General features: G+C 46.9%; 1 protein-coding gene across 1 annotated transcript in view; it reads left to right on the forward strand.

Annotated features, from left to right (window-relative positions):
* The window catches only part of LMCD1 (LIM and cysteine rich domains 1), an 81686-nt gene that overhangs the window by 43161 nt on the left and 12947 nt on the right, over positions 1-25578 (forward strand). The window contains exons 3-4 of the mRNA XM_049861949.1: positions 1445-1700; positions 13569-13904. Coding sequence (XP_049717906.1) covers positions 1445-1700; positions 13569-13904 — 592 coding nt within the window. The remainder of the gene's footprint in view (positions 1-1444; positions 1701-13568; positions 13905-25578) is intronic.

Here is a 25578-nt window from a genome sequence, read left to right on the forward strand (position 1 = left end):
ACAGACGGGTGATGGTCTTTTCACATACGACAGAGTTTCTCAACCTCAGCACTGTTGACATTTTGAGCCGGATAATTCTTTGTCCTGGAGGCTTCCCTGTGCATTTTAGGATGTGTAGCAGCATCCCTGGCCTCTACCCAGTTGTTAACCAAAGTTAGCAGTAGCAACTCCCTTTACCATCTCCCCCCCACCCCCCGCCATTGTGGCAACCAAAAATGTCTTCAGACATTGACAAATGTCTCCCAGGGGCAAAACTGACCTTGGTTGAGAACCGCTGATGTAGACTGTTAAGGCATGCTCTTGGTAGGCCCACAATCAATATTTTGTGGTCAACAATGGAACTCATTAATCTCCCAAGTCAGGAGAGAAAATGAGGGCTTCCTTGGGCTTGCCTGGCTGGAAAGTGGTTGTCTAACTGAAGTCTCGGTCGCTTAGGCCTTCCCATCCCTGCAATAGGTCTTAACATCGCTCCCTTTACTTAGAGCAGCTAAAACGCAGCATAGCACGCCTGCGGTAACAGGCTGGAAAGGCACAGGAGCAGTTTTCCTCTCGCACAGTGTAACTCTCCGGGTTTCTAAACCTTAACAGTATGACACAAAGCAGCCAGCCACTACCTTTTTTTTTTTAATTGTCAGAGAGAAGTGTTAGACTTTCAAGGGAATTTTAAACCTTCCCTGGGATGGTTCCCTTTCTCCTAGGTTCATGATGAAGCCTCACCCAGGGAACATCAGTGTCTCCAGCAGCCCAAGGAGGTCTCTAGGCTTATTCCCTTACCCCTGGGTTCTGTCCACAAGTTTCTTGAGGAACATTTCCAGCTGCATTCGACTTTTGATGTGCATGCTAAAAGAGTTTTAAAATTTGCCGAGGTTTTGAGGTTCACAGATCTTGGAAAACAATTCGAATAATCCATTAAAGCAGATACAAGCAAGCTTTTTTCTGTAAAGGACCAGATAATTAATATTTTAGGCTTTGCAGGCCAGAGGGACTCTGTTGCATCTACTCAACTCAAAATTGTAGAGAGGAAGCAGCCATGGGCAATATGTACGTGAATGAGCATGACTATGTTTTAATAAAACTTTATTTATAAAAGCAGATTGTGGGCCAGGTTTGGCCCATGGGCTGTAGAAACCCCTGCTTTAGAGCATCTCTAATGAATTAATCAGCCTTTGCCACCATGACCACAAGGAGGAAAAACATGCTACTCTTTTTACCAGCAAAGGTCACATTCTCCACCCACCCATAGACAGAAAGACTACTCTCTGGCGTCTCCCAAATGTAGTTCCCAATCCCAAAGACCTTTTTGTCTCTTTTGCCATCTGCCCTGCTGCTAACCTTTCCAAGTTACTAAAGTTAAACTTTGTGCTGGCTCTCAAAAGAATGGACGCTTTCAGCTTGCCACTGTTTTCCAGAGGTTGGTCTCACTTGTCCCCATTCCTCCCCACAGGAAAATATGCAAATCCTGCAAGTGCAGCCAAGAGGATCACTGCCTAAGTTCCGACCTGGAAGATGACCGGAAAATTGGCCGTTTGCTGATGGACTCCAAGTATTCCACTCTCACAGCCCGGGTGAAAGGAGGGGATGGCATCCGGATCTATAAGAGGAACCGGATGATCATGACTAACCCCATTGCCACTGGGAAGGATCCCACCTTTGACACCATCACCTACGAATGGGCTCCCCCAGGAGTCACCCAGAAACTGGTAAGACAGCATCAATCTAACCGAGGGTTTTTTTTTTTTTTTCCCTGCCCTTATAGATATTAGCCATGCCATGGGTTTCTAAATTCCAAAGATGAGGTAGGAAGAGGGCAAGGTAACAAAATTGGTAGTGGTAGCTGTGTTTTCAGCTTTGTTCCTACCTTAGTATGTGATCTTGAGGTGAAGACTACGTGGGCATCAGTTTTTCTCATCCATGAAATAGGTAGGGCAACTGCCTATATGAACTCTAAGGGCCCTTCTAGTTCTAGTACAGGGACATTCATGGTTCCCTTTGGGCTCCTCACTTCCAAACAGGGAATGATTTATCATTCAGATTTCTCGGAGTACTTTTCTTCATCTGTTAGATGTTCATGTCCCCTCAATGTGGCCTGAGATGTGCCCTTTGTAGGTCTATAGGAGAGCAGAGAAATAGCCCTTTCTTCTCCCGAAGAGCTGAAGTCTTCTGTGCTAAGCAGAGAGAACCAAATGATTTATTATAACCCTGGGAAAGAGGCACCCAAAGAAGTCTTGAGAAAATGGTTAGAGAGGCCCTGAGGAGAGTGGAAAGGCTCAGAGAGAGCAAGTGACTCACAGGTTACACAGTGGGTGGTAGATCCTGACATTAGAACCCAGTGCATCTGACCCCGTGGTCTGGTACCATCCCCATTACCAGGTGATGCTGAGTGACTCCTGAGTACGTATTTCCCATTATTATCCAAACAAAAGTGCATGTAGTCAAGTCTCTGCACCTGGCTGAGACCAGAAGGGCTCCCTGATGGACTGTGCAGGTGCTGTGTGTGGCTCCAACAGCTACCTTTCCCTTTGAGGCCTCTGGATGCTTCTCTTCTCCACCCTCCTTCCTGGCCAGGTGGGGGTTAAGATCACTGGGAACCCTGTACTACCCAAGGCATATGGAGCATCCTCCCTGCCCACAACAAACCAAGGCCATATCACTTGGAGTTTACAGACTCTCAGGTTCATATCACCCCTCTGCTTCTGTGATCATGTAGGTTGATAGGCTAATCCATGAGCAGCACTTAGCAAGGCACTCGTGTGTGGTTGATTGAATAACCCATGAGCAGCACTAGCAAGGCACCTGCTGTGTGTGTGCAGGTGCACAGCCATGAGGTTGGCTGCAGAGGCCCTGCTTTGGCAGGAGCTGGGGACATGCATGGATATCCACTGGTCTTTAATTCATCCCCAGGAAGAGCAGAGGAAGCTACCTGCCATCACTTACCTTGGGACTAGGGAGACTAGGAGACAGGAGACCTGGTCATGGCCCAAACTCTAACACTATGGGTGGGCTTGTACCTTGCGTGACCATGCATTCATTTGTCCAGAATATTTTATACCAGTTATCCCAGAGTAATTTTCAATAGTTTTTATCTCACTGTTTCCATTCCATTCTCAACAGTATTCCTGTTTGATCAATGTGTTCACCATACCTATAGCAGGTTCCATAAGGTAGTAGCCAAGTCTTACACCATTTTGGCCCGTCAATCTCATCCAGACCTGGCCTCTATTAGGGGAGGCTGTAGTGAGCCTCTTCCCACTTTCTGTTTTGCTATCTTCACCCCCCAACTGGTTGAGTCAAGTTCAACCTCCTTAGGGTAGCATTCAAGGCCCCTTATGGTCATACACACATGCACACACACACACACACTCACACACATACATACATGCACACACTACTTCTGCTCCATTCAACCATAATTCTCACCAGCTCTAGACTTCTACTCTGTCTGACCTCAGGACATAATCAGGCCTGGAATGTCCCACCTCTTTGGCCAGTGCCTGTTTAGTTTTTAAGCCCACATGACTAGTCCAAAGGAATGGATTTGTCTCTAAATCTCGCACTGGCCCTCTTCTCAGAATTTTTGTTCCCTAGCCTCTCAGCTGCAGGGCTGTGTGATTGGCCCTGTGTCCTGTGAATTGCCCCTCCAGCTATGCTCAGTCATCAGGGCCTGGGGAGCACCCTGCATTTAGTCAGGGAACAGGAAGTACCTTGCCAAGTTCTCAAGCTTTTAGATGAGACAGTCACTCCTTCTCACAGACTCTAACATAAGAGTAACTGAGCTAAGAGAACCTTTTGGGTCTCTTTACCATCACTGAGAAGTTCAAAGAGAAATGTGAGCAAGGAGCAAAAAGTGAGTACCTGCAAACGTAAGCAGAGGTCCTCTAGCCCATCTGTTTGTATGCAGATCAGTCACTCTCACCCTGGCTGCCCACTGGATCTCCTGGGGGCTTAAAAAAAAAAATCCCCATGCCCAGGCCTCACCCCAGACCATTAAGTCAAAATCTCTAGACTACAAAATCAGAATCACCAGATGTGAGCATTTAAAAAAAAAAAATCTCCCCAGATGACTCCCCATGCAGCCCCATTTAAGAACCACCAACCAGATAAGTAGTCTTCATATTTAAATGTGCTTATAAATTATCTGATGATCTCATTAACAGGCATCTACTAGGTCTGGGGCAGGTCTGCAACTCTGCATTTCTCACAAGCTGGGAGGTGATGTTGATGCTGCTGGTCCCAAAACCGCATTTTGAGACGCAAAAGGCTAAATTATCTCTACAAGTTCGTGAGATAGGAGAGGTTCCGCAATTTTAGAGAGGCAAGGTTGGCATTTGGTTACATTTTTACTGGAGGAAAAGGAGCACCTTTAGAGTCCTGTAATGTCTGATTCCTTCCCCACCCCACCCCCCCCCCATGGCTCCTACTACATCACTCTCACTCAGGACCTCACAGTGCACTGGCCGTCCTCCTTCCAGTTCTGGAATAAATCAAGCTCTTGCCCTCCTCACAGACTTTACACTTACTGTTTCCTCTGCCTGATAAGCCCTTTCCCCCTTCTTTGCATAGTTGGGACCTTCTGACATCCAGGTCTTAGACAAAACCAAAAACGAAGCCCATTGCCATTGAGTCAATTTCAATTCACGGTGACCCTTTAGGACAGAGTAGAACTGCCCCATAGGGTTTCCAAGGAGCACCTGGTGGATTCGAACAGCTGACCTTTTGATTAGCAGCCATAGCTCTTAACCACTATGCCACTAGAGTTTCCAGGTCTGAGACAGGCCTCCCCTAATTACCCCACCTCCAGGAGGTGCCACTCCTCCTCCTACCACATTTGTTCTCTCTCAGTTCTCATTTGTTTCTTTAGAAGCTTAATTGTTGCAAACTGTAATTATCTCATCCATCTCTTTATTTAGTTATCATTGCTCTTTCACACTGCAATGATGCAAGGTCCCTGAGGACAGACACCACGTCTGTCTGTCATGTACACCACTGTATCCCCAGCACCTAGCACAGAGCATGGCACATGGTAGATTCGTTCCGTATTTGTACACGTAACCCTCCAGGCAAATGATACTCAAAGTGGGGTCTGCGGATCAAAGCTGCTCCACAAAGTCTTTGTTACTGGTCCACAATGAGAAATTGAAAATAAATGCTAAGAAAATCGTGTAGCAGTTTGACATCCAAGGATGTGATCAGAGAATTCGTCTCCTTGAGCAGAGACCATTTGTGGTCAGAGTCATATGGAAATTGCATGTGGTGTGAGCTTCATACTAACCACGTGCAGTAAGACCACGATCACCCTGCAGTAGGTGGGACACACCAAGCTGGTCCTTCACCGTGGAGACATTGAAAAGCCCTGCTCTAAACAGTAGCTTAAGGGAAAAAAAAATCTCCGCTTCTACATAAAATGAGAGGCATGGATTTTTTTTTTTTTTTTTTCTTTTTAGCTGTACTTTTTGGAAAGCATAAAGTACATTTAAAAAGAACACTGTGAGGTAGGAATCGTTTCACATTTCACGTGTAAGGAGACACAGCACGGTTAAGGGGCGTTTGTGAGCTCTAGACAGGGGCCACAGAGGGTGGCGTCAGAGCAGCAGCATAGCCCAGCGTGCCAGGTGTGTTAGAGCATGGCCCTGCGTGCAGCGCCCAGGCTGGGTAAGTCAGCAAGCAGGTCTCCAGGACAAGATGTCTGTTTGAAAGGAAGCAAGCAGCTCATAAAAGAACTGGCTGCGGGCCTCAGGAACTGGGTGGTGGAGACCGCAGACTAATCAGGGGAAGGCATCGTCAGGCAGTGATTAATGCTGGCTCATAAAACCAATGGCTATAAAGGGCCCCTCTGTCTGCCTCCAGCTGGGCTGCAGGGGCAAGGTACATTTCTGGGACCTGATAGCTCTCTCCTTCCCACTCACCCTCCCAAAATTTTTTTTTTTTTTTTAATTGCCAAATGATCAGGACTGCTATTTTAGAAAGAGGACTGAATCTTGCTATCTGTCATCCTTCCCAACCAAAATGAAGGCCAGAGAAATTGTCAAACTTTTAAAAACCAGTGGAGTCCCTGGGTGGTGCAAACAGTTAAGCACTCGGCTGCTAACCAAAAGGTTGGAGGTTCGAGTCCCCTCAGAAGCACCTCAGAAGAAAGGCCTAGCAATCTACTTCCAAAAAATCAACCACTGAGAACCCTAGGAAGCACAGTTCTATCCTGACCCACAGAGTCACCACGAGTCGGAAGTGACTTGACAGCAACTGTTTTGTTTTTCTTGTTGTTGTTGTCATTTAAAACTGGTAACAGCAAACTTAACTGCTAATATTTGTGAAGTACTTGCTGCGTGCCAGGCACTATGCAAAGACCTCTACGTGCACAGTTTCATTAACATTCAGACACTGTTCAGGATATACTGGTACTACCCTCATTTTATAGATGGGGATACTGAGGCTCAGAGAGGTGATGCAACAAGCAAAATGTCCCACAGCTGATTTAAGTGATGAGCCAGGTCTTGAACTCAGGCCTCCCTGACTCCAAAGTTTGGACTCTTCCCCACAGGCCATGCCAGGAGAACTGGGCAGTAGGAAGGGGATGCAAGAAAGAGCAGGCACCCTGGGCTTGTGTTCCTAGGGACGGACGGGGCTTGAGTGGGATTTGGGAAGGCAGGAGGGAGGAGATGAGCAATTTGTATATATCTAACTGACACCTCACCATTTCCCAAGGCATATGTACATTACAGCCCCATTTTACAGCCGAGCAAACAGAGGCTTGTGAGCAGTTTACGCAGGGGCAGCCCTTGCTCGTATGTCACCCTCTCCTCCCACACCATTGCAGAAGTTGATGATCTGCCAGGGCACTGTCTCCCAGTGAGCCCACATTGGGCCTCAGAATCCTTCTCAACACAGCACCCCAGACAGCCACCGCCGACCAGGGTTGGTGTGTGAGACGAAGCATCTTTCCTGACCTCAGCTGACAGCTGAAGAAGGATCAGGGAGCAGAATCGGGATTGGATCTTCAGATTCCGGAGCTCGTGTGCGTTCTACTGCCCAACGCAAGAAACAGAAACACTTTTCCCTTTCGCTTCTCTCTCTGAGCCTTTGATTTCTCTCCTGATAATGCCAGATTCTGGGAACCTCTCCACTTAAGCCATTCCAGCCAGTCAGCAGAGCAACGAAAACTCACAGAGGTCCTCATGAAAAACTTAATACCTGTACCAGTCTTTACAATTTGTCTGAGAAAGGCGCCCTTGTTAAAGGTTTTGGGAACATGACTTGGTCAGCTTCCTGGTGAGACACCTGGGGGGCTCTCTTACAGGCTCAGAGCGGCACCAGGCAGCTGACTCAGACCCAATTCTCTCTCCTGTCATCCCTCCCCAAGTTAATGCCGGTCAACAGTGACCACCAGCAGAGAGGCCACTGCACCAGGACTTCTCACACAGTGTTTATTTGTAAAGCTGAGCACCCCTTCTTCCCAGGATGAGGGGGCAGGCCCTAGAAGGCCAAGTCACCACCAGATCCAGTAGTGGGGACTCTTGGCACCCGGTGACGCTTACACTCAGGGGAGGCTTAGTCAATAAATAAGTGTGACGCTTACCGTGCTTACCAGACCACTGTAGTAAACAATTTCCCGTGGGTTTCACCACATCTTTGATTCTGTAGGAAGGTGCTATGGGGCTGGGAGAGAGACAGATGCCAGCCGTACCTAGAAGCAGAATCTTTGATGTGGTAAAAAAGATGTGAAATTGTTCACTACAGATGATTTGGTAAGCAAGGTAAGCACCGTGCTTACTTTGCTTATTGGATAATCTGCCCCTGCTTACACTGCACACTCACCCTGAACTAAAGACAACTGAAAAACTCTCCAGAGTGGGGGACGTTTTTCCTCTTTGGAAATCATCTGCATTCTAGGGAGGAAGTATAGAAGCCCATCACTACCACATACTAGCTGTGTGACCTTGGGAAGGTGATTTAACCTCTCTGTGCCTCAGCTTCCTGAGGGGTGATATTAGTATCTTCCTCCTAGGGTGTTGTGAGAATTAATGGGTTAACATATGTAAAGCACTTAGAAGTGTGCCTGGAACGCAGTAAGCACTATGTCAGTGTTAGTTATTACTATTATTCCTTAAACCATCAACCTGGAGGGGTCAGCAGCTATCGCTCTCCCATGAAAATTGGCCTTGCAACTGGGGCTGCTTCAACACTTGGAGTTTGTAGGTTGTTGGCCAAGTGTGGATGTCTGGCAGAGTGAGCCAAGCTCTTGTTTCCACTTCTCCTTAGTTCCTAGGAGCAGGGCAGACACTGGACAAGAAATTGGAAGGGGGTGGTGTGGGTATTTGCCACCGTACAGCTACCCTCTAACCCATCTACCCCCAGGGCCCTATGCTCTGGCCCAACCTGGTTACCGCTTCCCACTGCCCTCTGATGGCCACACCCCATCCTCTCACCCACTGCCCCTAGAAAGATCCCAAACCTGGGTTGGCCTGATTCAGACTCACCTGGGAGTACCTGCTAAAGCATGCATTCCTGGTCCCCTATAGGCCTCCTAAACTGGAATCTGAGGGTGGGCCCAGAATCTCCACTTTCCAAGTTTGTGACTAGGTCCTTCAGCCCTACCTGTCTGGCAAATGTGTGCTGGTTGTTGTTGTATGCTGTCAAGTCAATTCCAACTCACAGCGACTCTAGAGGATAGAGTAGAACTGCCCCATAGGGTTTCCTAGGCTGTAACCTTTATGGAAGCAGATTGCCAGGTCTTTCCTCCCACAGAGCCGCTGGTGGGTTCAAACTGCAGACATTTGGGTTCATAGCTGAGCACTTTAACCATTGCACCACCAGGGCTGCTGTGTGCTGGTAAAAAATACCAAAACCAAATCTGTTGCTGTCAAGTCAACTCAACTCATGGTGACCCTATAGGACAGAGTAGAACTGCCACATAGGGTTTCCAAGGAGCAGCTGGTGGGTTTGAACTGCTGACCTTTAGGTTAGCAGCCGAATCTTAACTGCTGCACCACCAGGGCCCCTTAGGTGCTGGTAGCCACCTGCAATTTCACGCTAACCAAGAGAACAACTCTCCGTAGCCCTAGTCTTCCCAAGACCTGGTCAGGAATATGCCCTTCCTGGGCAATTAGTCAGCTGTGAATCCCTCAGGCTGCTCCTTTGTCCCTGCTTTGGGTGAAGGAGTTGGCCTCTTTGGCCACTCAGAATTCCCCTCCTTTTGCCCCTTTCCTGGGCTGTAAAAGCGGGTTAGTGGTGTTGCCCTTCTCTCTCACTCAGTGGTGGTGAGGATCTAGTGAAGTGGTCACAGACTTCTCATGATAGTTGAGACCCTAATGATCATGCAGTCTACCCTGAACCTTGCAGATGCGGAAACTGAGGGCCAGAGCTGTTAGGTGCTTTCTCAGCCTTGCACAGAGCTGGACCTAGAACCCAGGTTTCCTGACACCCAGGACTCTGTCCACCACCCCAGGCCATCACATGTATCTTGAAAAGCACCTGAAATAGCATTAAGGACTTTGCAAGCACACCAGAGGTTAACCGGACATATTCTGAGCCCACAATGTCAGGAGGCGTCTCAGACAGGTGCCCTCCCCCAACCCGAAGCTCAGGTAGAACCACCAATGGGGCATCCACAGCTACCACGACCAGTAAACCAGTTGTTGCGGAGCCAGCTCCAATTCATGACAACCCTCTGTGTGTCAGAGTAGGACTGTGTTCATAGGGTTTTAAATGGCTGATTTTTCAGAAGTAGATCACCAGGCCTTTCTTCCAAGGCACCTCTGGGTGGACTCAAACCTCCAACTTTGGGTTTGCATCCAAGTGTGTCAACTGTTTGCAGCACTCAGGGACTCCACAACCACCACAGATACCCCTCAAGTTGAGTCCCACAAGACCCAGGTCACCTGCCTCTCCCTTTTCTAAAAATCCTCTTCTTCATAATTCATTATGGTGAAACCCAGCAAATGCCAGGCTCTGGACTAATCTCCTCACCCCCTCCCCAATTCTTGACTGCTACTCCCTTAAATCAGACCACCAGCTGACCCTGCTCATTATAATCTCGGTATGACTTTCTATGTTGATTTCCATAATTCCAAAATGAGTCAGGCCTTGAGAGGTTAGCTGTGGAGTAGGTAGGTTCTAAGGGGGTAATATGGCAGCAGCCACTTGGGTAAACGGGGTCAAGCAATATGGTGGACGGGAGGGTGTGAGGAGGGGCTGGCCGGGGTCAGGCACAGCAATGGAAAACAGTTGTCAGTTTCACACTTTCTCAGGCTGCTGCCTTGACCTTTCTGTCTCCCTCATCTTCCCGTCCCTGGAACACAAGCCAAGTGTACGATTTCTGTTCATTTCAATGGACAGTTATCTGCGTATGTATTAATATCCGGAGGCCTACCAGTCATATCGATGTGGAAACGACATTGACCTGAGACCTTGTCTGTAGCTTCCTCTCTTAGACAGTCCCTTGGAATGGTTTTAAATTAATAAACCATGAAATACCTTATGCCCATAATGATTTCAGTATACTTTTTTAAGAAAAGCAATTTTAAACTAGATTGATTTTTTCTTTCTTTTTTAGTTAGGAGCACTGTCATGAGAGAAATGAAGGAAAAATACTAAGTTTTAAAAGAAACAAAATGTGTTTTGCTGAGCCAGCAAATCTAAAAATGAACATCCACTACCATTCGCTGGCCATTCTCATCAAGGATGTGAATCTGTGACTCCAGCTTGGGGCAGAGTAAAACAGCCCTGGTGGTGCAGGAGTTAAAGTGCTCAGCTGCACACCAAAAGGTCAACGGTTCGGACCCACCAGCCGCTTTGTGGGAGAAAGATGTGGCAGTCTGCTTCTGTAAAGATTTCAGCCTTGGAAATCCTTTCGGGCAGTTCTACTCTGTCCTGTAGGGTTGTTATGAGTTAGAATCGACACGACAGCAGTTGGTTTTCAATGGGTTTAAATGCTCATTTAGGCCTCTCTCAGGTGTTACCAAAATCTGCGTTTCTTCCTTGAGAATCACTGCTTTGCAAAAGCCTAAAGAAGCCGGAATCGTTGACCAGCCCTTGCTCAGGCCTCTGCCATAGCGTTTGAGGAGCACAGTTCGATTATCTCATGAATTTCTTTCTTGCCAGTGGTACACTGACACAGTAGTTCAAGGGCGGTCCATGGCCCACCTTCCTGGAGTGGATTACCTAGGATTCATGTTTAAAATGCAGATTTCTTAACTCTATAACTCGCTCATAGGGTCAGAATCCCTGGGGATTGGTGCCTGGGGATCTACCTTTTTAGCAACTTTTCTACGTAATTCTTTTATCCTGTATCATTTCAGAAAGACTGTTTTGAAGTACGTAACTGGTGAATATAACTGCAATCACAGATTTAAAAAGGTAGAAAAGCCCCGGAAAGAGAAGGGAAGATCAGTAACATGTATGCTTATTCACTGCCAAGTGCTGTAGATTTGTTACTTAATCCCTCAACAATCCTAATGTTATATACTATATAAAAAGTATATATATATATACTATATTTTTTTTTTTTTATATAGCATAGTGGGGGTGGTGATGGTTCAGCGGTAGAATTCTCACATTCCACGCAGGCGCCCCGGGTTCAATTCCCAGCGAATGCGTCTCATGCACAGTCACCACATATCTGTCAGCAGAGGCTCGTGTGTTGCTGTGATGCTGAACAGGCTTCAGCAGAGCTTCCAAACTAAGACCAGGAAGAAAGGCCTGGTGGTCTGCTTCCAAAAGTCACCCTAGAGATCACAGTGGTGTGACCGTGGGGATGGCACAGGACCAGGCAGCAGTTCCTTTACATTTCGCATGGGGCACATGAGTTGGGGTCTGACTAACAGCAATAACATATTATAAACTATAGGATTTAGTTGGAGGACTGGCTGATTCCAGAGCCCTCACTCTTGCTACTAATGTAGAAGGAACATAACCTGCCCTCAAGGAATAGATGGACCTGCTAGAGACTTAAATCTAACGTCCTAGAAATGATTAAGGAATAAAAAACAACCCAATTGCCACTGAGTCAACTCTGACTCAGGGTGACCCCATGTGTGTCAGAGTAGAATTGTGCTCCATAGGTTTTCAATGGCTGATTGTTTAGTAGCAGATCACCAGACCTTTCTTCCGAGGTGCGTCTGGGTAGACTCAAACCTCCAACCTTTTGGTTAACAGCTGAGCATATGAACCATTTACACCACCCAGGGCCTCCAGTTAAGGAGTAGGGCGTGGCTAAATCATATGGTACTGCTTCTGAGTACAGGAAAGATGATCGAGGGCGTTTCCCTCCAAACAGGGTATCTCTGTGATGACAGGCAGAAATAAGTACACCATCTGCTGGGCCAGTGGGGAGATAGTCCCTCGTGACATCAGCTGGCTTGCATTACTTCTGTCATTATGTTTTAAAAGACGTCTACAGCAGCCTCTGGCGAGCAGGTAATACTAGCGAAGAGGTTTCAACATAACAGCTCTCTTTTGGTGAAAGAGGCAAACTTGCTTAATAGTAATTATTACCATTACTTGCGAGTCAGACAACAAAGTAAAATGATCCTGACTTCAAATTCTTATGGAAAACCTAGCCCACAAGTAAACATAGACTCCTTTGGCAGTTGAAAACCCACCCAGCAGCATCCTAGAAGAAGGGCCTAGCAACCTGCTTCTGTAAAGATTACAGCGAAGAAAATCCTATGAAGCAGTTCTACTCTGACACGCGTGGGGTGGCCATGAGTTGGAATGAATGTGACGGCAGTGAGTTTTTGTGTTCTTTTCTTTCTCCTCCCAGTGTCATCCAAAAATGAAAGTTTGAAGAATAAGCAATAAAATAATAACTATAAAATATTAATAACACAATAAAACATTAATAATGTAATAAAATATTAACAAGCAGAGATCTTTCTAGTCAGTAAACAGAGTGCACATTTGCACATTCAAACAAGAGTTTCTTTTTTGTGCATCGTATAGTTTTCTACCCCACACTGTGAGCGTAAACTATCACGATCATCAGAGAAATGGAGCACACTGGTCAGGGAATCCTTCTAAATGGCACACTCGCATACACACTTATATGCACACAAATGGGAAATAATCCAACCGTTTTTAATAAATATGATTGGAAAAGGTCTGGAAGGTTAAACAGAAAATTGCTAACAAGCTGTTCCGATGGGCCAATGTGGCATAATTTTAACAATATTTTTAAATTGAAGTACAACATACGTAAAGCCCATGAATCTTACACGCACACCTTGGTGAATGTCTACCTGTGCACGCTTCCTTTGACTCCCACCAAGATCAAGATGTAGAACATTTTCAACACTCCACAGATAAAGCACGAGGTAAACAATGCTTATTTTTTCCTTTTCATTCTTTCTTAAACCTGTGTTTTCCCAGTTGTGACAACGCATGTACTGCTTTTGTAATTTGGAGAAAAAAAGAGTCACTTCAAGTTAAGTGGAGACTATGGATCTTAAAGGTGGCTGATAATGTTAGGAAAGATTGCAATGGATTCCATCACACTTTTTCTCCACAGGCTGAGTCCAGAGAGCGATGGATCCAGGCCCACCTCACATTATCTTCTTCTTCTTCCTCCTCCTCCTCAGGGTCTCCAGTACATGGAGCTCATCCCGAAGGAGAAGCAGCCAGTGACAGGCACCGAGGGTGCCTATTACCGCCGGCGCCAGCTCATGCATCAGCTGCCCATCTACGACCAGGACCCCTTGCGCTGCCGCGGACTTTTGGAGAACGAGTTGAAACTGATGGAGGAATTTGTCAAGCAATATAAGAGTGAGGCTCTTGGTGTGGGAGAGGTGGCCCTCCCAGGGCAGGGTGGCTTAACCAAGGAGGAAGGGAAGCAACAGGAAAAGCCAGAGGGTGCAGAGACCGCCGCCCCAACCACCAACGGCAGCATCGGGGACCCATCCAAAGACGTGGAATATGTAAGTCTCTCCCAGGCCTTGGGGTCTGGCTGAAACCGCCTAGGTGCAGGGCTGCACGATCCGGGCTCCTTGACAAAGTATTGCTCCTGCATTCATGTGTTCATGCATTTGTAATTTCAGGATATATTTGCAGCCCACTTACTCTGTGCAGGCACTGTCCCATGAAATAATACACAGTCATTGGCCTTCAGAGGCTCACAACCAGTCACAGCTCAGAAAAGGGGCATCTAGCCTTGGTTAGGGAGTCAGGTTGGGCTTCCAGGAGGAGGTGAGGCACAAGCTGGATTCTGAAGAATGAGTAGGAGAGTTCCAGACTTCGGGCTTTGAGAGGAAGACGTGTGGCCCTTAAGGAGATGAGCGTATGTAAAAAAGGCTATAAGTTGTAGACGGTGTGGTGCAGCCAGAGGATTGAAAGGAGCCCTGTGTGGCTGCAAGCGCATTGTGCATGGGGGAGTTGGGGACACAAGGCTGGCGAGTTAGCAGGGTGAGCTTCCTGGAGAGTCATGCCATCCGTTCATCAGTCAAACGTTGATTAGCTTGTGTTACGTGTCAAGCTCTGGGAGGTCAAATGAGCAGAACACACACCCCTGTAGTCCACAACAGCATGAACTTAGGCCTTCATTCTGAAGGCCAAGGGCGGCTATGGCGGGCTTTCACTCACCTGATTTGAGCTATGCTTTCCGGAGTTCCCGCAGTGGAAGGCGTGCTGTTCGGGATTGAGCCACTTAGGGAGGCTGTTTTGAGAAAACACAAGAAAAAGCGACATTTGGGAAATGAAAGCCTTGCGGATTGGTTTGTCTTAAACTGTACCAAAAACTGAAAAACCAAACCTGTTGCCATTGAGTCGATTCTGACTTACGGGGCCCCCGTGTGTTACAGAGGGTTTTCAATGACTGTAATCTTTATGGAAGCAGATCGCCAGGCCTTTCTTCTGCTAGGTGGGTTTGAACCGCCAACCTTTAGATTAGTAGGTGGCCTTAACCTGCACCACAGAAGGCAAAAGGAATAGCTGGAGTCTGTTCCCATGTGGGGCTGGTTTCACTACATGGCATGGGCCCCAGCCACCTTCCTGTCTTTTTTACCTGAGAATTCTAAGCCAAAAGAGCAAAGTTCATTTTCCCTTCCTCCAACTTGGCAGTGATGTTTAAAAGAGCCATTTCTCATGAAGAATACATGTCCTTAAGACTAAAAAGATAAAAAAGCAGATACAGTTACCATGTTTTATAAACTGGTCTCTTCTCCTGACCCTGCCCCGTATCCACCATCAAGTAGCTGTCTGTCCTTAAAGCGTAACCAAAAAACCAAACCTGTTGCCATTGAGTCAATTCCAACTTATAGCAACGCTATAGGACAGAGTAGAACTGCCTGGTGCACCTGGTGGATCTGAACTGCCAACATCTTGGTTAGCAGCCAAGCTCTGAACCTCTGTGCCACCAGGGTTTCCAATCCTGGGCAATTTCAAGTTGAAAGGAGGCCTCATTAAGTGATTGTGACATTTCTGAAAGGTCCTATTTTCATTGCCATTCCCAGGCACAGATATGCCGATCTGAGAATGTATTTTATACTGAATAAGAAGCCCTGATGGTACAGTGGTTAAGCACTCAACTGCTAACTGAAAGGTTGGTGGTTCAAACCCAATAGCCACTGTGTGGGAGAAAGATGCAGCAGTCTACTTCCATAAAGATTTCCAGCCTTGGAAACCCTATGGGGCCATTCTACTTTGTCCTGCAGAGTAGCTATCAGTCAGAATTAGACTCCAGGGCAATGAGAAGGGATCCTCAAATATGTGTTCACTGTGGAACTGGGGAGCCCTGGTGGCACAGTGGTCAAGTGTTCAGCTTCTAACCAAAAGGTTGGCAGTTCAAATCCACCAGCTGCTCTTTGGAAACTGTATGGGGCAGTTCTACACTGTCCTATAGGGTCGCTATGAGTCAGAATTGACTCGTCAGCAATGGGTTTGTTTTTGTTGTTGTTATAGGAGTTCTATTTTTAGTTTTTTTGAGGAACTGCCACACTTTTCCACAATAGCTGTACCATTATGCCTTCCTACCAGCAATGGGCAAGGGTTCCAATTTCCCAACCTCGCCAACATTTGTTGTTTTCTGTTTTTCTTTTTTTTATCTTAGCCATTCTGGTGGGAGTGAAATGGTATCACATTGTGGTTTTGATTTGCATCTCTCTGACAGCTAATGACACTAAACACCTTTTCACATGTTTGGTGTCCATTTGAAATGCCCTCTTTGGTGAAATGTCTATTCAGGTCCTTTGCCCGTTTTATGATTATTTGTCTTTTGGGGTTAAGTTGTCGAAGTTTTATATATACACCCACTCCTCACTTATCAACATAGTTAGATTCCAAAGACCAGGTCGCTTTTTGATAATTGCCATTAGGCAAGAGTCAGGCAGTGCCCACAAATCCAACATGCCCCTTTACCCTCCATTCCTTCCCTATCACCGCAGAGCCCACAGGGGTTGAGCGGGTGGTGGTGGTGGTCAGGGTTTATCTGGCATCTGTCCAGAGTATCAGAGGCCCACCATCAGCTGGCCACTGTCCAGGCTCAGACCGCTGCACCTCTCCTCTCCACCTTTCCAATCCGCCAGCCCTTGATGGACCTCGGCGGGGGTGGCTCCCTGGCTCCCAGGCCTGTGGGCAAGTGAGGCCTGGCTACCTGGGCCCAGCGGAGACTGGAGGTGGCAGAGAGGCCTCTTTGGAAGAAGAGAATTCCAAACACTACGCCCAACTCCTGCGGCCCCGGATTCTGCCCCCACCTCCTGTGCGCCGCCCTCCGGCCCCAAGCTTGGCCAGGTAATAGGAGTCTGTACTGCCTCGCTCCCTCTCACAAATCTTGCATTCCTATAAAGAAGGCTCTTGGGATTTTGATCGGGATTGGCTTGAATGTATAGATCACTTTGGATAGTACTTATGGCTTAATAATATAAGGTCTTCCAATCCATGAGCGTGGAACACCTTTCCATTTAAGCCTTCTTTAATCTCTTGTAGCAGTGTTTTATAGTTTTCATTGTATAAGTCCTTCACATCCCTGGTCAGATTTATTCCTAGATATTTTATTCTCTTCGATGCTATTGTTTCCCTAATTTCCCTTTCAGAGTTCTCATTGCTGGTGTATAGAAACCCAAGTGATTTTTGTCTGTTGACCTTATACCCTACAGCTTTGCTGAATTCCTCTATTAGCTTTAGAAGTTTTCTTGTGGACTCTTTGGGATTTTCTGTATATAGGATCATTATCATCCACAAATGGAGATAGTTTTACTTCTTCTTTTCTAACCTGGATACCTTTTATTTCTTTTTCTCATCTTATTGGTCTGGCTAGGACTTCTAATACAATATTAAACAGAAGTAGTGAGAGTGGGCACCCTTGTCTTTTTCCCAATTTCAAGGGAAAAATGCTCAGCCTTTTTCTGTTAAGTATAATGTTGGCTGTTGGCTTTTCATAGATGCCCTGAACCACACTGAGGAATTTCCCTTCTATTCCAGTCTTCTTTAGGGTTTTCATCAAGAAAGGGTGTTGGATTTTATCATATGCTTTTTCTGCATCAACAGAGATGATCATGTGGCTTTTTTCCTTGGTTCTATTGATGTGGTGTTGGCTGTAATCTTTTGGAAGCAGTTCACTTTCTTCCATGGCAACTTTTAGGTTAGCAGCCAGTCACAAACGTATCGTGCCACCATGACTGTCATGAGCATTGTTCTGAACCAAAGATTGTAGTCTCTGATTTAAAGCTTACATTAACCCAGTCAGTATGTGCCTTTCCAGGTCTGGGTCTCACAACTGGGATTCCACCAGGCATCTTTCAGACTCTGAAGTCTCTGTTCTTTCTCATTTCCCGAAGCATGTTCTTTGGAAAGCTAATAGATGTTATGCTGTAAAAGGGTTATGTGGTCATGTAACTTTAGGGGACATTAAAGCAGTTGTCATTGAGTTGACTCTGACTCATGGTGACCCCACGCCTGTCAGGGAACTGTGCTCCAAAGGGTTTTCAGTGGCTGATTTTTCAGAAGTAGATCACCAGGCCTTGCTTTCAAGGCACATCTGGGTGGACTCGAACCTCCAAGCTTTCAGTCAGCAGCTGAGCACATTAACCATCTGCACCATCCATGGACTCCTTGTGAGACATGAGGGTAAACAAAACTAAATGGATTTCTTAATAACAAGAATTCTTAGAGCCTTTGATAGGCTAACGCCATGGTTCCCAAACTAAAATCACCTGGCAGGGACTAGTTAAACGCAGATGGTGGGGCCCCATCCCAGAGTCTCCTACCCAGTAAGTCTGGGCTGGGGCCTGAGAATTTTCATTTCTAACAAGTTCCCTGGTGATGCTAAAGCTGGTCTGGGGCCCACACTTAAGAACCATAATGACCTTATAGACAAGGTCAGCAAAAATGATATCACCAATTTGGTACATAGTGAGTGTCCAAGAGATGATAGCATGGTGGTTTTCCAGACTTATTTGGGTCCTGGCTTTTTTTTTTTTTTTGGCAGAGTATCTCAAAGGAGCCCAACTTGGAGGATGTTGCCCAGCACTCTCCAAAAAGTCAAAACCAAACCATTGCCTGTGAGCTGACTCCAACTCACGGTGACTCCATGTGTGTAGAACTGTGCTCCTTAGGGTTTTCAGTGGCTGATTTTCTCAAGAGGTGGATCTCCAGGGCTTTCTTCCGAGGCACCTCTGGGTGGATTCAAACCTCCAAACTTTCAGTTTAATGCTTAACCATTTGCACCACCCAAGGACTCCCCTGCCCTTTAAATTGCCCATGGATGGTTCTGGAAACACTGACAGCGAGTCTAACACCCTACTTTAGACCCCACCTCAAGCACCCCTCTCCTCAACCCACACTAAATCTTAGCACTGTGAGGCACACGTGCTCCCAACTGTTGTCTCAGTGTCATCATCTCTATAAATGTGCTCAACCTATTCTGTCAGGCAGTTCTTCTTCCCCTGAGGGCTTGAGGGAGACTCAGAGCTCAGCGACTGCAGGGTCAGACTGCCAAGTCCTTCCACCCCAATCTTTCCACCAAACTGTCCCCAGAGGAACGTTTATTCAGGTCAGAGGAGCAGTTATTGCCGACAGGCTTTTCCAAGTCTGCGGCCCGTGTGGAATTCCCGCTGGAGCCTGGGAGCTGAAGGAAGCCAGATAACCTCCGGGCCAGAGAGGCTGCGGGAGCAATGCAGCCTGAGCCTGCCCCATCAGAAGGGCCAGGTCTGCCCAACATTGACTATAGTTAGCACATCTGCATCCCCACCCCAGCTTTCAGACCAAGCTTTCAGACAGGCTCAGCCAACAGGACAGGCAGCCTAAATTAGCCGTGGCACACCTGTCTACTTGACAAATGAACCCAGGAGCTGAGGCTGCCCACGCGCACCTCAGAACAGACCTTTGTGAGTGTGATTATTACCCTGAGGTGTTAGGGGAAGCAGGACACCATGGGAAATGCTTTCAGCCACCAATCCTGCGGAGCAATCCCTCTTCATGAGGAAATACACTGCAGAAAAATCCCAGATAATAACTCACCCACTGTCACTGCAAAGAAGCCCTTCAAATCAGTAAGGACAGTTAGAAACAGAAGCCACTTAACCTCCCTTGCTCTTTCCCTCACTTGCCCTGCTGTGTAGGGTGGGTGGGGGTAGGGGGCAGGGATTGGGAGAGGGTGATGTGGGAAGGGGCGGCTGTGGGGGAGAGAAGACAAGCTGAGAATGCAGGGGTGGGGTAGGGGTGAGAAACCTAATAGTTAACCTCCTCAACCACTTGGAACAACCAATGAGGGAGGTTGGGGTTGTTATACCCATTTTACAGATGAGGAACCTGAGACACAGAGAGGTTAACAGGAGAGGGGTGAATGGCGCTGTTGGGATTCACCAGTGACATAGCACCTGAGCAGTCCTGGGGCTGGGGGCTGGGCACGGGGGCCACTATGCAAGGACATGTCAATGTGTATATTTACATGCTGGGGACAAGTAGCTCAGCAACTCAGTCCCAGCTCAGTGAAGCATTTGGGGGCTTCTTATCTGCATGTCAGCCAAGAACAACCAACAGAAGGACTTCCCTACCCTACCCACCATGGGTTCTTGTTGGTCTTGGAAGCTTTGCAAAGTTCCATGGCCTGGGGGCTGCCAACACCAGCCACATGGTCCATGTCACAGCAGTGTGGCAAAAGCCCCTTCTCCACCTTCCAAGCCCTTCACTCCTACCTCTCTCACCTGGATGGAATTTATGAAAGCCTGAGCCCTGTGGGCAATGACCCTAATGCTTTGATTGTTAACAGCTCCACCAAACCATTCCCCAGCATTTAGACAGCTTACTGGAGATTTTCTCGGAAATTAAATATACAGGTTTCCTGGGCACGGTCATTTTGCCCAGGAATTTCCGCCCTTCCCCACACCCCATACTTGTAACTGAAGAAAGGGGACAAGAAGCCAGAACACAGCATGGGCTGTAATCTCCACTCTTCACAAGTAATTATTGCCGCTAGGAGCTTCTGCTGCCTTGCCCCTTCCCCATGCCACCCTTTCTGCAGGCCAAGTAATTACATCAAAGAGAGTAGCTAGAAGGAAAAGCAAAAATTGAGAGACATTGAGACATTCCTTGCAATCACAACGTATTGCTAATTTGGTCCCAAATGACCCATAGGGACCTGAAGAGCACAGTCTGGCCCCCTGCCCCCATCTCCCCAGAAGAATGCACAGAGGAGGGGTAGGAGAACCATCCCCACCCTCCACAAAGCCTGCCTCTCTGATGGAAACTTACAGCAGTTGGCCGCTCAGCAACTCCAGCCACAGAGAGGTACATATTTGTGGGCGCAGGACTTCCAAGTCTTTGTCCAAGCAGATGTTTGGCTTGTGGGTTGGGCAGGCTGGCTTTGCTGCCAGCTCCTCTCTGGGAATTTGAAACCACCGCCCACCCTATGAGCCTGTCTAAACTGGAGGACTGGAGAGTGGAGGGCCCAGAGACAGACGCTGCCACCCTCTGTCCCGGGGGTACTGGGGGCGCTTGGCCAGTGAATCCTCACTCCTCACTTCCTGCCCTCCTCCAGACACCTGTGGGCAGACACTGTGGTTACCAGGTTTTTTAACATCTGGCTCCCCTTCTTTATGATGAAGATATTTTAAGGATACTAAAGAATAATTTTTTTCCCAAAGAAAATTACCTTTATCCCACTTTTTATGCTATAAATACTTTTCCATGTTGCCACATAGTCTTCTCAAGCATCTTTTTTTTTTTTTTTTCTGGAGTGACTGCGTAATATTCCATTGACTAGAACTGGAGTTAGCATTTGTGTGTGTGTGTGTGTGTGGAGGGCAGTCTGAATATTTTAGTCTTTGCAGGCCATATAGTCTCAGTCACAAATACTCAAGCCTGGCACTGCAGCACGCAAGCAGCCATAGACAGTACGCAAATAAGCGAGCATGGCTGTGTCCTTATAAAACTGTAGTTGTAAAAACAGGTTATGGGCTGAATTTGGTCCACGAGATGTAGTTTGTCTACCCCCAGATTAGAAGAACCATTAAAAAAAATAGTTTTAGTTTTTTATTATAAGTTAGGAGTCCCTGGGTGATGCAAATGGTTAGCATGCTTGGCTGCTAAGCAAAAAGTTGGAGGTTCAAGTCTACCCAGAAGCACCTCGAAAGAAAGGTCTGGCAATCTATTTCTGTAAAAACAGCCACTGAAAACCCTGCAGAGCACAATTCTGCTCTGACACACGTGGGGTTGCCATGGGTCAGAGTCTACCGGATGGCATTTGGTTTGGTTTGGGGCTTTATTACAGGCATGGAAACCCTGGTGGCGTAGTGGTTAAGTGCTATGGCTGCTAACCAAGAGGTCGGCAGTTCAAATCCGCCAGGTGCTCCTTGGAAACTCTATGGGGCAGTTCCACTCTGTCCTATGGGGTCGCTATGAGTCAGAATCGACTCAACGGCAGTGGGTTTGGTTTTTTTTTTTTTTTGGTTTAGGCAATGTTAGGAGTTCCTGGGTGGTGCAAACAGTTGAGCACTCGACTACTAATTGAAAGGTTGGCAGTTGGAACCTCCCCAGAAGCACTGCAGAAATACGGCCTGGTGATCTGCTTCCAAAAGAACACAACCTTGAAAACCCTATGGAGTACAGTTCTACTCTGCATACATGGGGTCACCATGAGTTGGAGCTGGCTCAGTGGCAACTGGTTTGGTTTTTGGTTTAAGCGATGATGATGATGATGATGATGATGTCATCATCTGCCATTTATTTACTACCTAGGCTTTACATATGTCATTTTGCTTAATAAGAATTATCCCGCTGCTATTGTTATTAGTTGCTGTTGAATCCATCCCAGCTCATGACGACCCATGTGCGTCAGAGTAGAACTGTGCTCAAAAGGGTTTTCAAGGCGGTGGCCTGTGCTCTTTTGGAAGCAGATCACTGGGCTTTCTGTTGAGGTGTCTCTGGATGAATTCAAACCACTAACTTTCAGTAAGTAGCCAAGGACTTAACCGTATATTATCCTCCATCTTACCAGGAAATTCAGAGACGTTCTTAGCAAAGTTAAACAGTGTTTTCCAAACTTCAGGCCACAATTCATCAGTGAGAGTAAAGTCAATTTAGAGCGCTACAACCAAATTAAAAAGATGGGGGGTAGGGCAGTAAACATTTGTCTGTAAAACTTTGTTTCAATTTGTGCTTATGTGTGTGCTTGATGAGGACATAGAATGTATTTCCTACTGTGGGTCGTAGATGAAATAAAAAGTCAAAAAACACAGTTGAGGATATTGTCTTGTCATCTAGTTGCTGAGTGGTTCACCCCAAGCCCACCAGAGTCCAGATAATGGAAGCTCCCATTTCCAGAGCACCCTTGTGGCTCCAGGCACTGGGAGCCACTGAAATAGAGATGCCAGTAGAGATGACCACATAAGAGACTTGCTGCCTACTCAGCCTGCGGACCATGCTGCCTCTTTCTCAGGAAGCCAGCCCTGCACACCTTTGTCAAGGCTGGATTTGAGGACATATTGACGTTCTCTCTTACAAATGTAGCATTTATGAACCCTTCCTGACTTCATTCCCCCCACACCTCCCCAAATAATGAGTGAGAGAGGTTTACTCAGAAATGCCTAGCATTTTACCTCACTTAGCAGAGAGCCCCAAGAAGAGGCGGAAGGTGAGGCAATTGGTTAATAGTAGTAGCCAATTTTACCATGTGTAAGGAGTCCCTGGGTGGCGCAAACAGTTAAGCACTCAGCTACCAGGGGAAAGGTTGGCAGTTTGAACCCCACCCAGAGGTTCATTGGAATCTGAGGTCACCATGAGTTGGAATGACTCGACAACAACAAAGCATTTTCTATGAGCCAGAGACTATCACTTGTTTTCAGATGAGGAAACTGAGGCTCAGAGAAGTGAGTGACTTATCCCAGGTGTCCTTTGTCCATGGTACTAACCTTGTTCCAAAGCCCGTGACTGTAACTGTTCCACACCCAGCCTGCCCAGCCTGCCCACCCAGCCACACCAAGCCTCAGGAAGACTGGAGCACGGGGGAACAGAACACAGGAGTGCGAAGGATGCTGGAAACGATGCTAGGCTGGAGAAGAAAAAGAAAATACTCCACGATGTATGAGGCTGCAAAGGAAAGATGGTGAATAATCACCATAAGAGGAAATGGGGAGAAGCTGTTTATAAATAAATTGTTGAGCATTTATGTTGGAAAGAAACCAGCACCTGAATTCAAGGCTCTTGTGTTAATATTTACTGTATCGTAATAGTGAGATTTTCACAAGGCACTCTGGGTTTAGACTGGGTAGGCCTCTGGATAAGAGCCTTCCAGAAGAAAATGGCATGATAATGACAGAACTTCTGGCAACCCCAACGGAGAGATCATTGCTGATTTAGAGGGTTCTCCATATCTGCTCCTCCCTCTCTGCAGGCCAACACAGCTTGGTCCTTAGAAGCAGTTCTTTGGCCGTGTAACTCTCGGCCACTGTCATTAATCTGCTGTTGCCTAAAGCAGTTTGTGTCTGGGTTACTTCCATTTCAGAAGTCTTAATAATTCCGCATACCCAAGTTTGATGTTCCCTTTATCCAATGGTGCATATCAAAACCACTTTGAAGTTTAGTGGCTTGAAACAACAACATTCATTTTGTTGTCACAAGTCAACAATTTGGGCAGGACTCAGTGGGACAGCTTGTCTCCATTCCATTTGGCATCATCTGGGGCATCTTGAAGGCTGAGGCTGAAATCTCCTGAAGCTCCTTCACTTACATGTCTGGTCCTAAGTGCTAGGGAGAAACAAACAGCTGGGTCTGGACCAGCAGGGGCTCCTTAAGCATTTCCCTCTATCTCTGTGTGGTGTGTCCACATGGTCACCCTGGTATGGATGCTTCAGGATTCTTTGCTGTTGTTAGTTGCCACCAAGTTGGCCCTGACTCATGGCGACCCTGTGCTCAGTGGAATGAAATGTTGCTGGGCCCTGCGCCATCCCAATGATCGGTTGTGGATCAGACTGTTGTGATCCATAGGGTTTTCGTTGGCTGAATTTCAGAAGTAGATCACTAGGCCTTTCTTTCTAGTCTGTCTTAGTCTGGAAGCTCTGCTGAAACCTGTTCGGCATCAGAGCAACATGCAAACATCCGCTGACGAGTGGTGGCTGTGCATGAGGTACACTGGCCAGGAATCAAACCCAGGTTTCCTACATGGAAGGGAGAATTCTACTACTAACCACCAGTTTTCGTCAGGGCTCCCAAGGTGTGTGCACTGAGAGAAAGCCCTATGGAAGCTGTATTGCCTTTTGTGTCCCACCATGGGAAGTCATACAGCATCATTTCCACCATATTCTCTTCTGTAGAAGTGTGTCAGTAAGGCTAGGCCATATTCCAGGAAGGGAATTAAGCTCATTCTTTGTGGGAGAAGTGTCAGAATTTGTCAACATGATTTAAACATACCATGACTGAGGGAATCCCAGCCCTGCAGGGTCTTAGCTTTTGAGACAGCTGGATCTAAAATGTTCCTCGGTTTTCTCAAAGCAGTTGTTTACAGTTGCAAAGGTTCAAAGTACGGAATAGTAAAACTCTTTCAGTTGTTGTTATTGTTGGCTGCCATTGAGTGAGCTCCAACTTACCGTGACCCCATGTATGGCAGAACAAAACATTTCTCAGTCCTGCGCCATCTTCATACTCAATTGGTATGCTCAAGTCCATTGTTGCAGCTAATGTGTATTCCGAGTGCCTTCCAACCTAGGGGGCTCATCTTCCAGCGTTATATCAGACAGCATTCTGTTGTGATACATAGGATTTTCGTGAGCTAATTTTTAGAAGTGGATTGCTAGACCTTTCTTCCTAGTCTGTCTAGGAACCTGTCCACTGAAACCTGTCCACCATGGGTGACCCTGCTGGTATTGAAATACCAGTGGCATAGCTTCCAGGATCATAGCAACAAAAAAGTCACGACAGTTTGACAAACTGACAGATGAGTGGTGGGCTGTTGCGTTTAGACTCTTTTCATTGAGAATTTCCCACCATTTGAACAGGACAGAACAAAACTTCACTGGTACAGGGGAAAATATCACATTTGTTCTACCTATAACAGAAAGGCTTGTTCTGCACCTCCTCTCCCAAGGCGGAAAACAGTCTGTGAACAAGGTCATATGGCAAATGTTCAAGGCATTTCTCGTGAACAAGCACTGATTTTAGATAGTA

This window comes from Elephas maximus, chromosome 20, assembly GCF_024166365.1.
Source record: "Elephas maximus indicus isolate mEleMax1 chromosome 20, mEleMax1 primary haplotype, whole genome shotgun sequence".
Lineage (NCBI taxonomy): Eukaryota > Metazoa > Chordata > Mammalia > Proboscidea > Elephantidae > Elephas > Elephas maximus.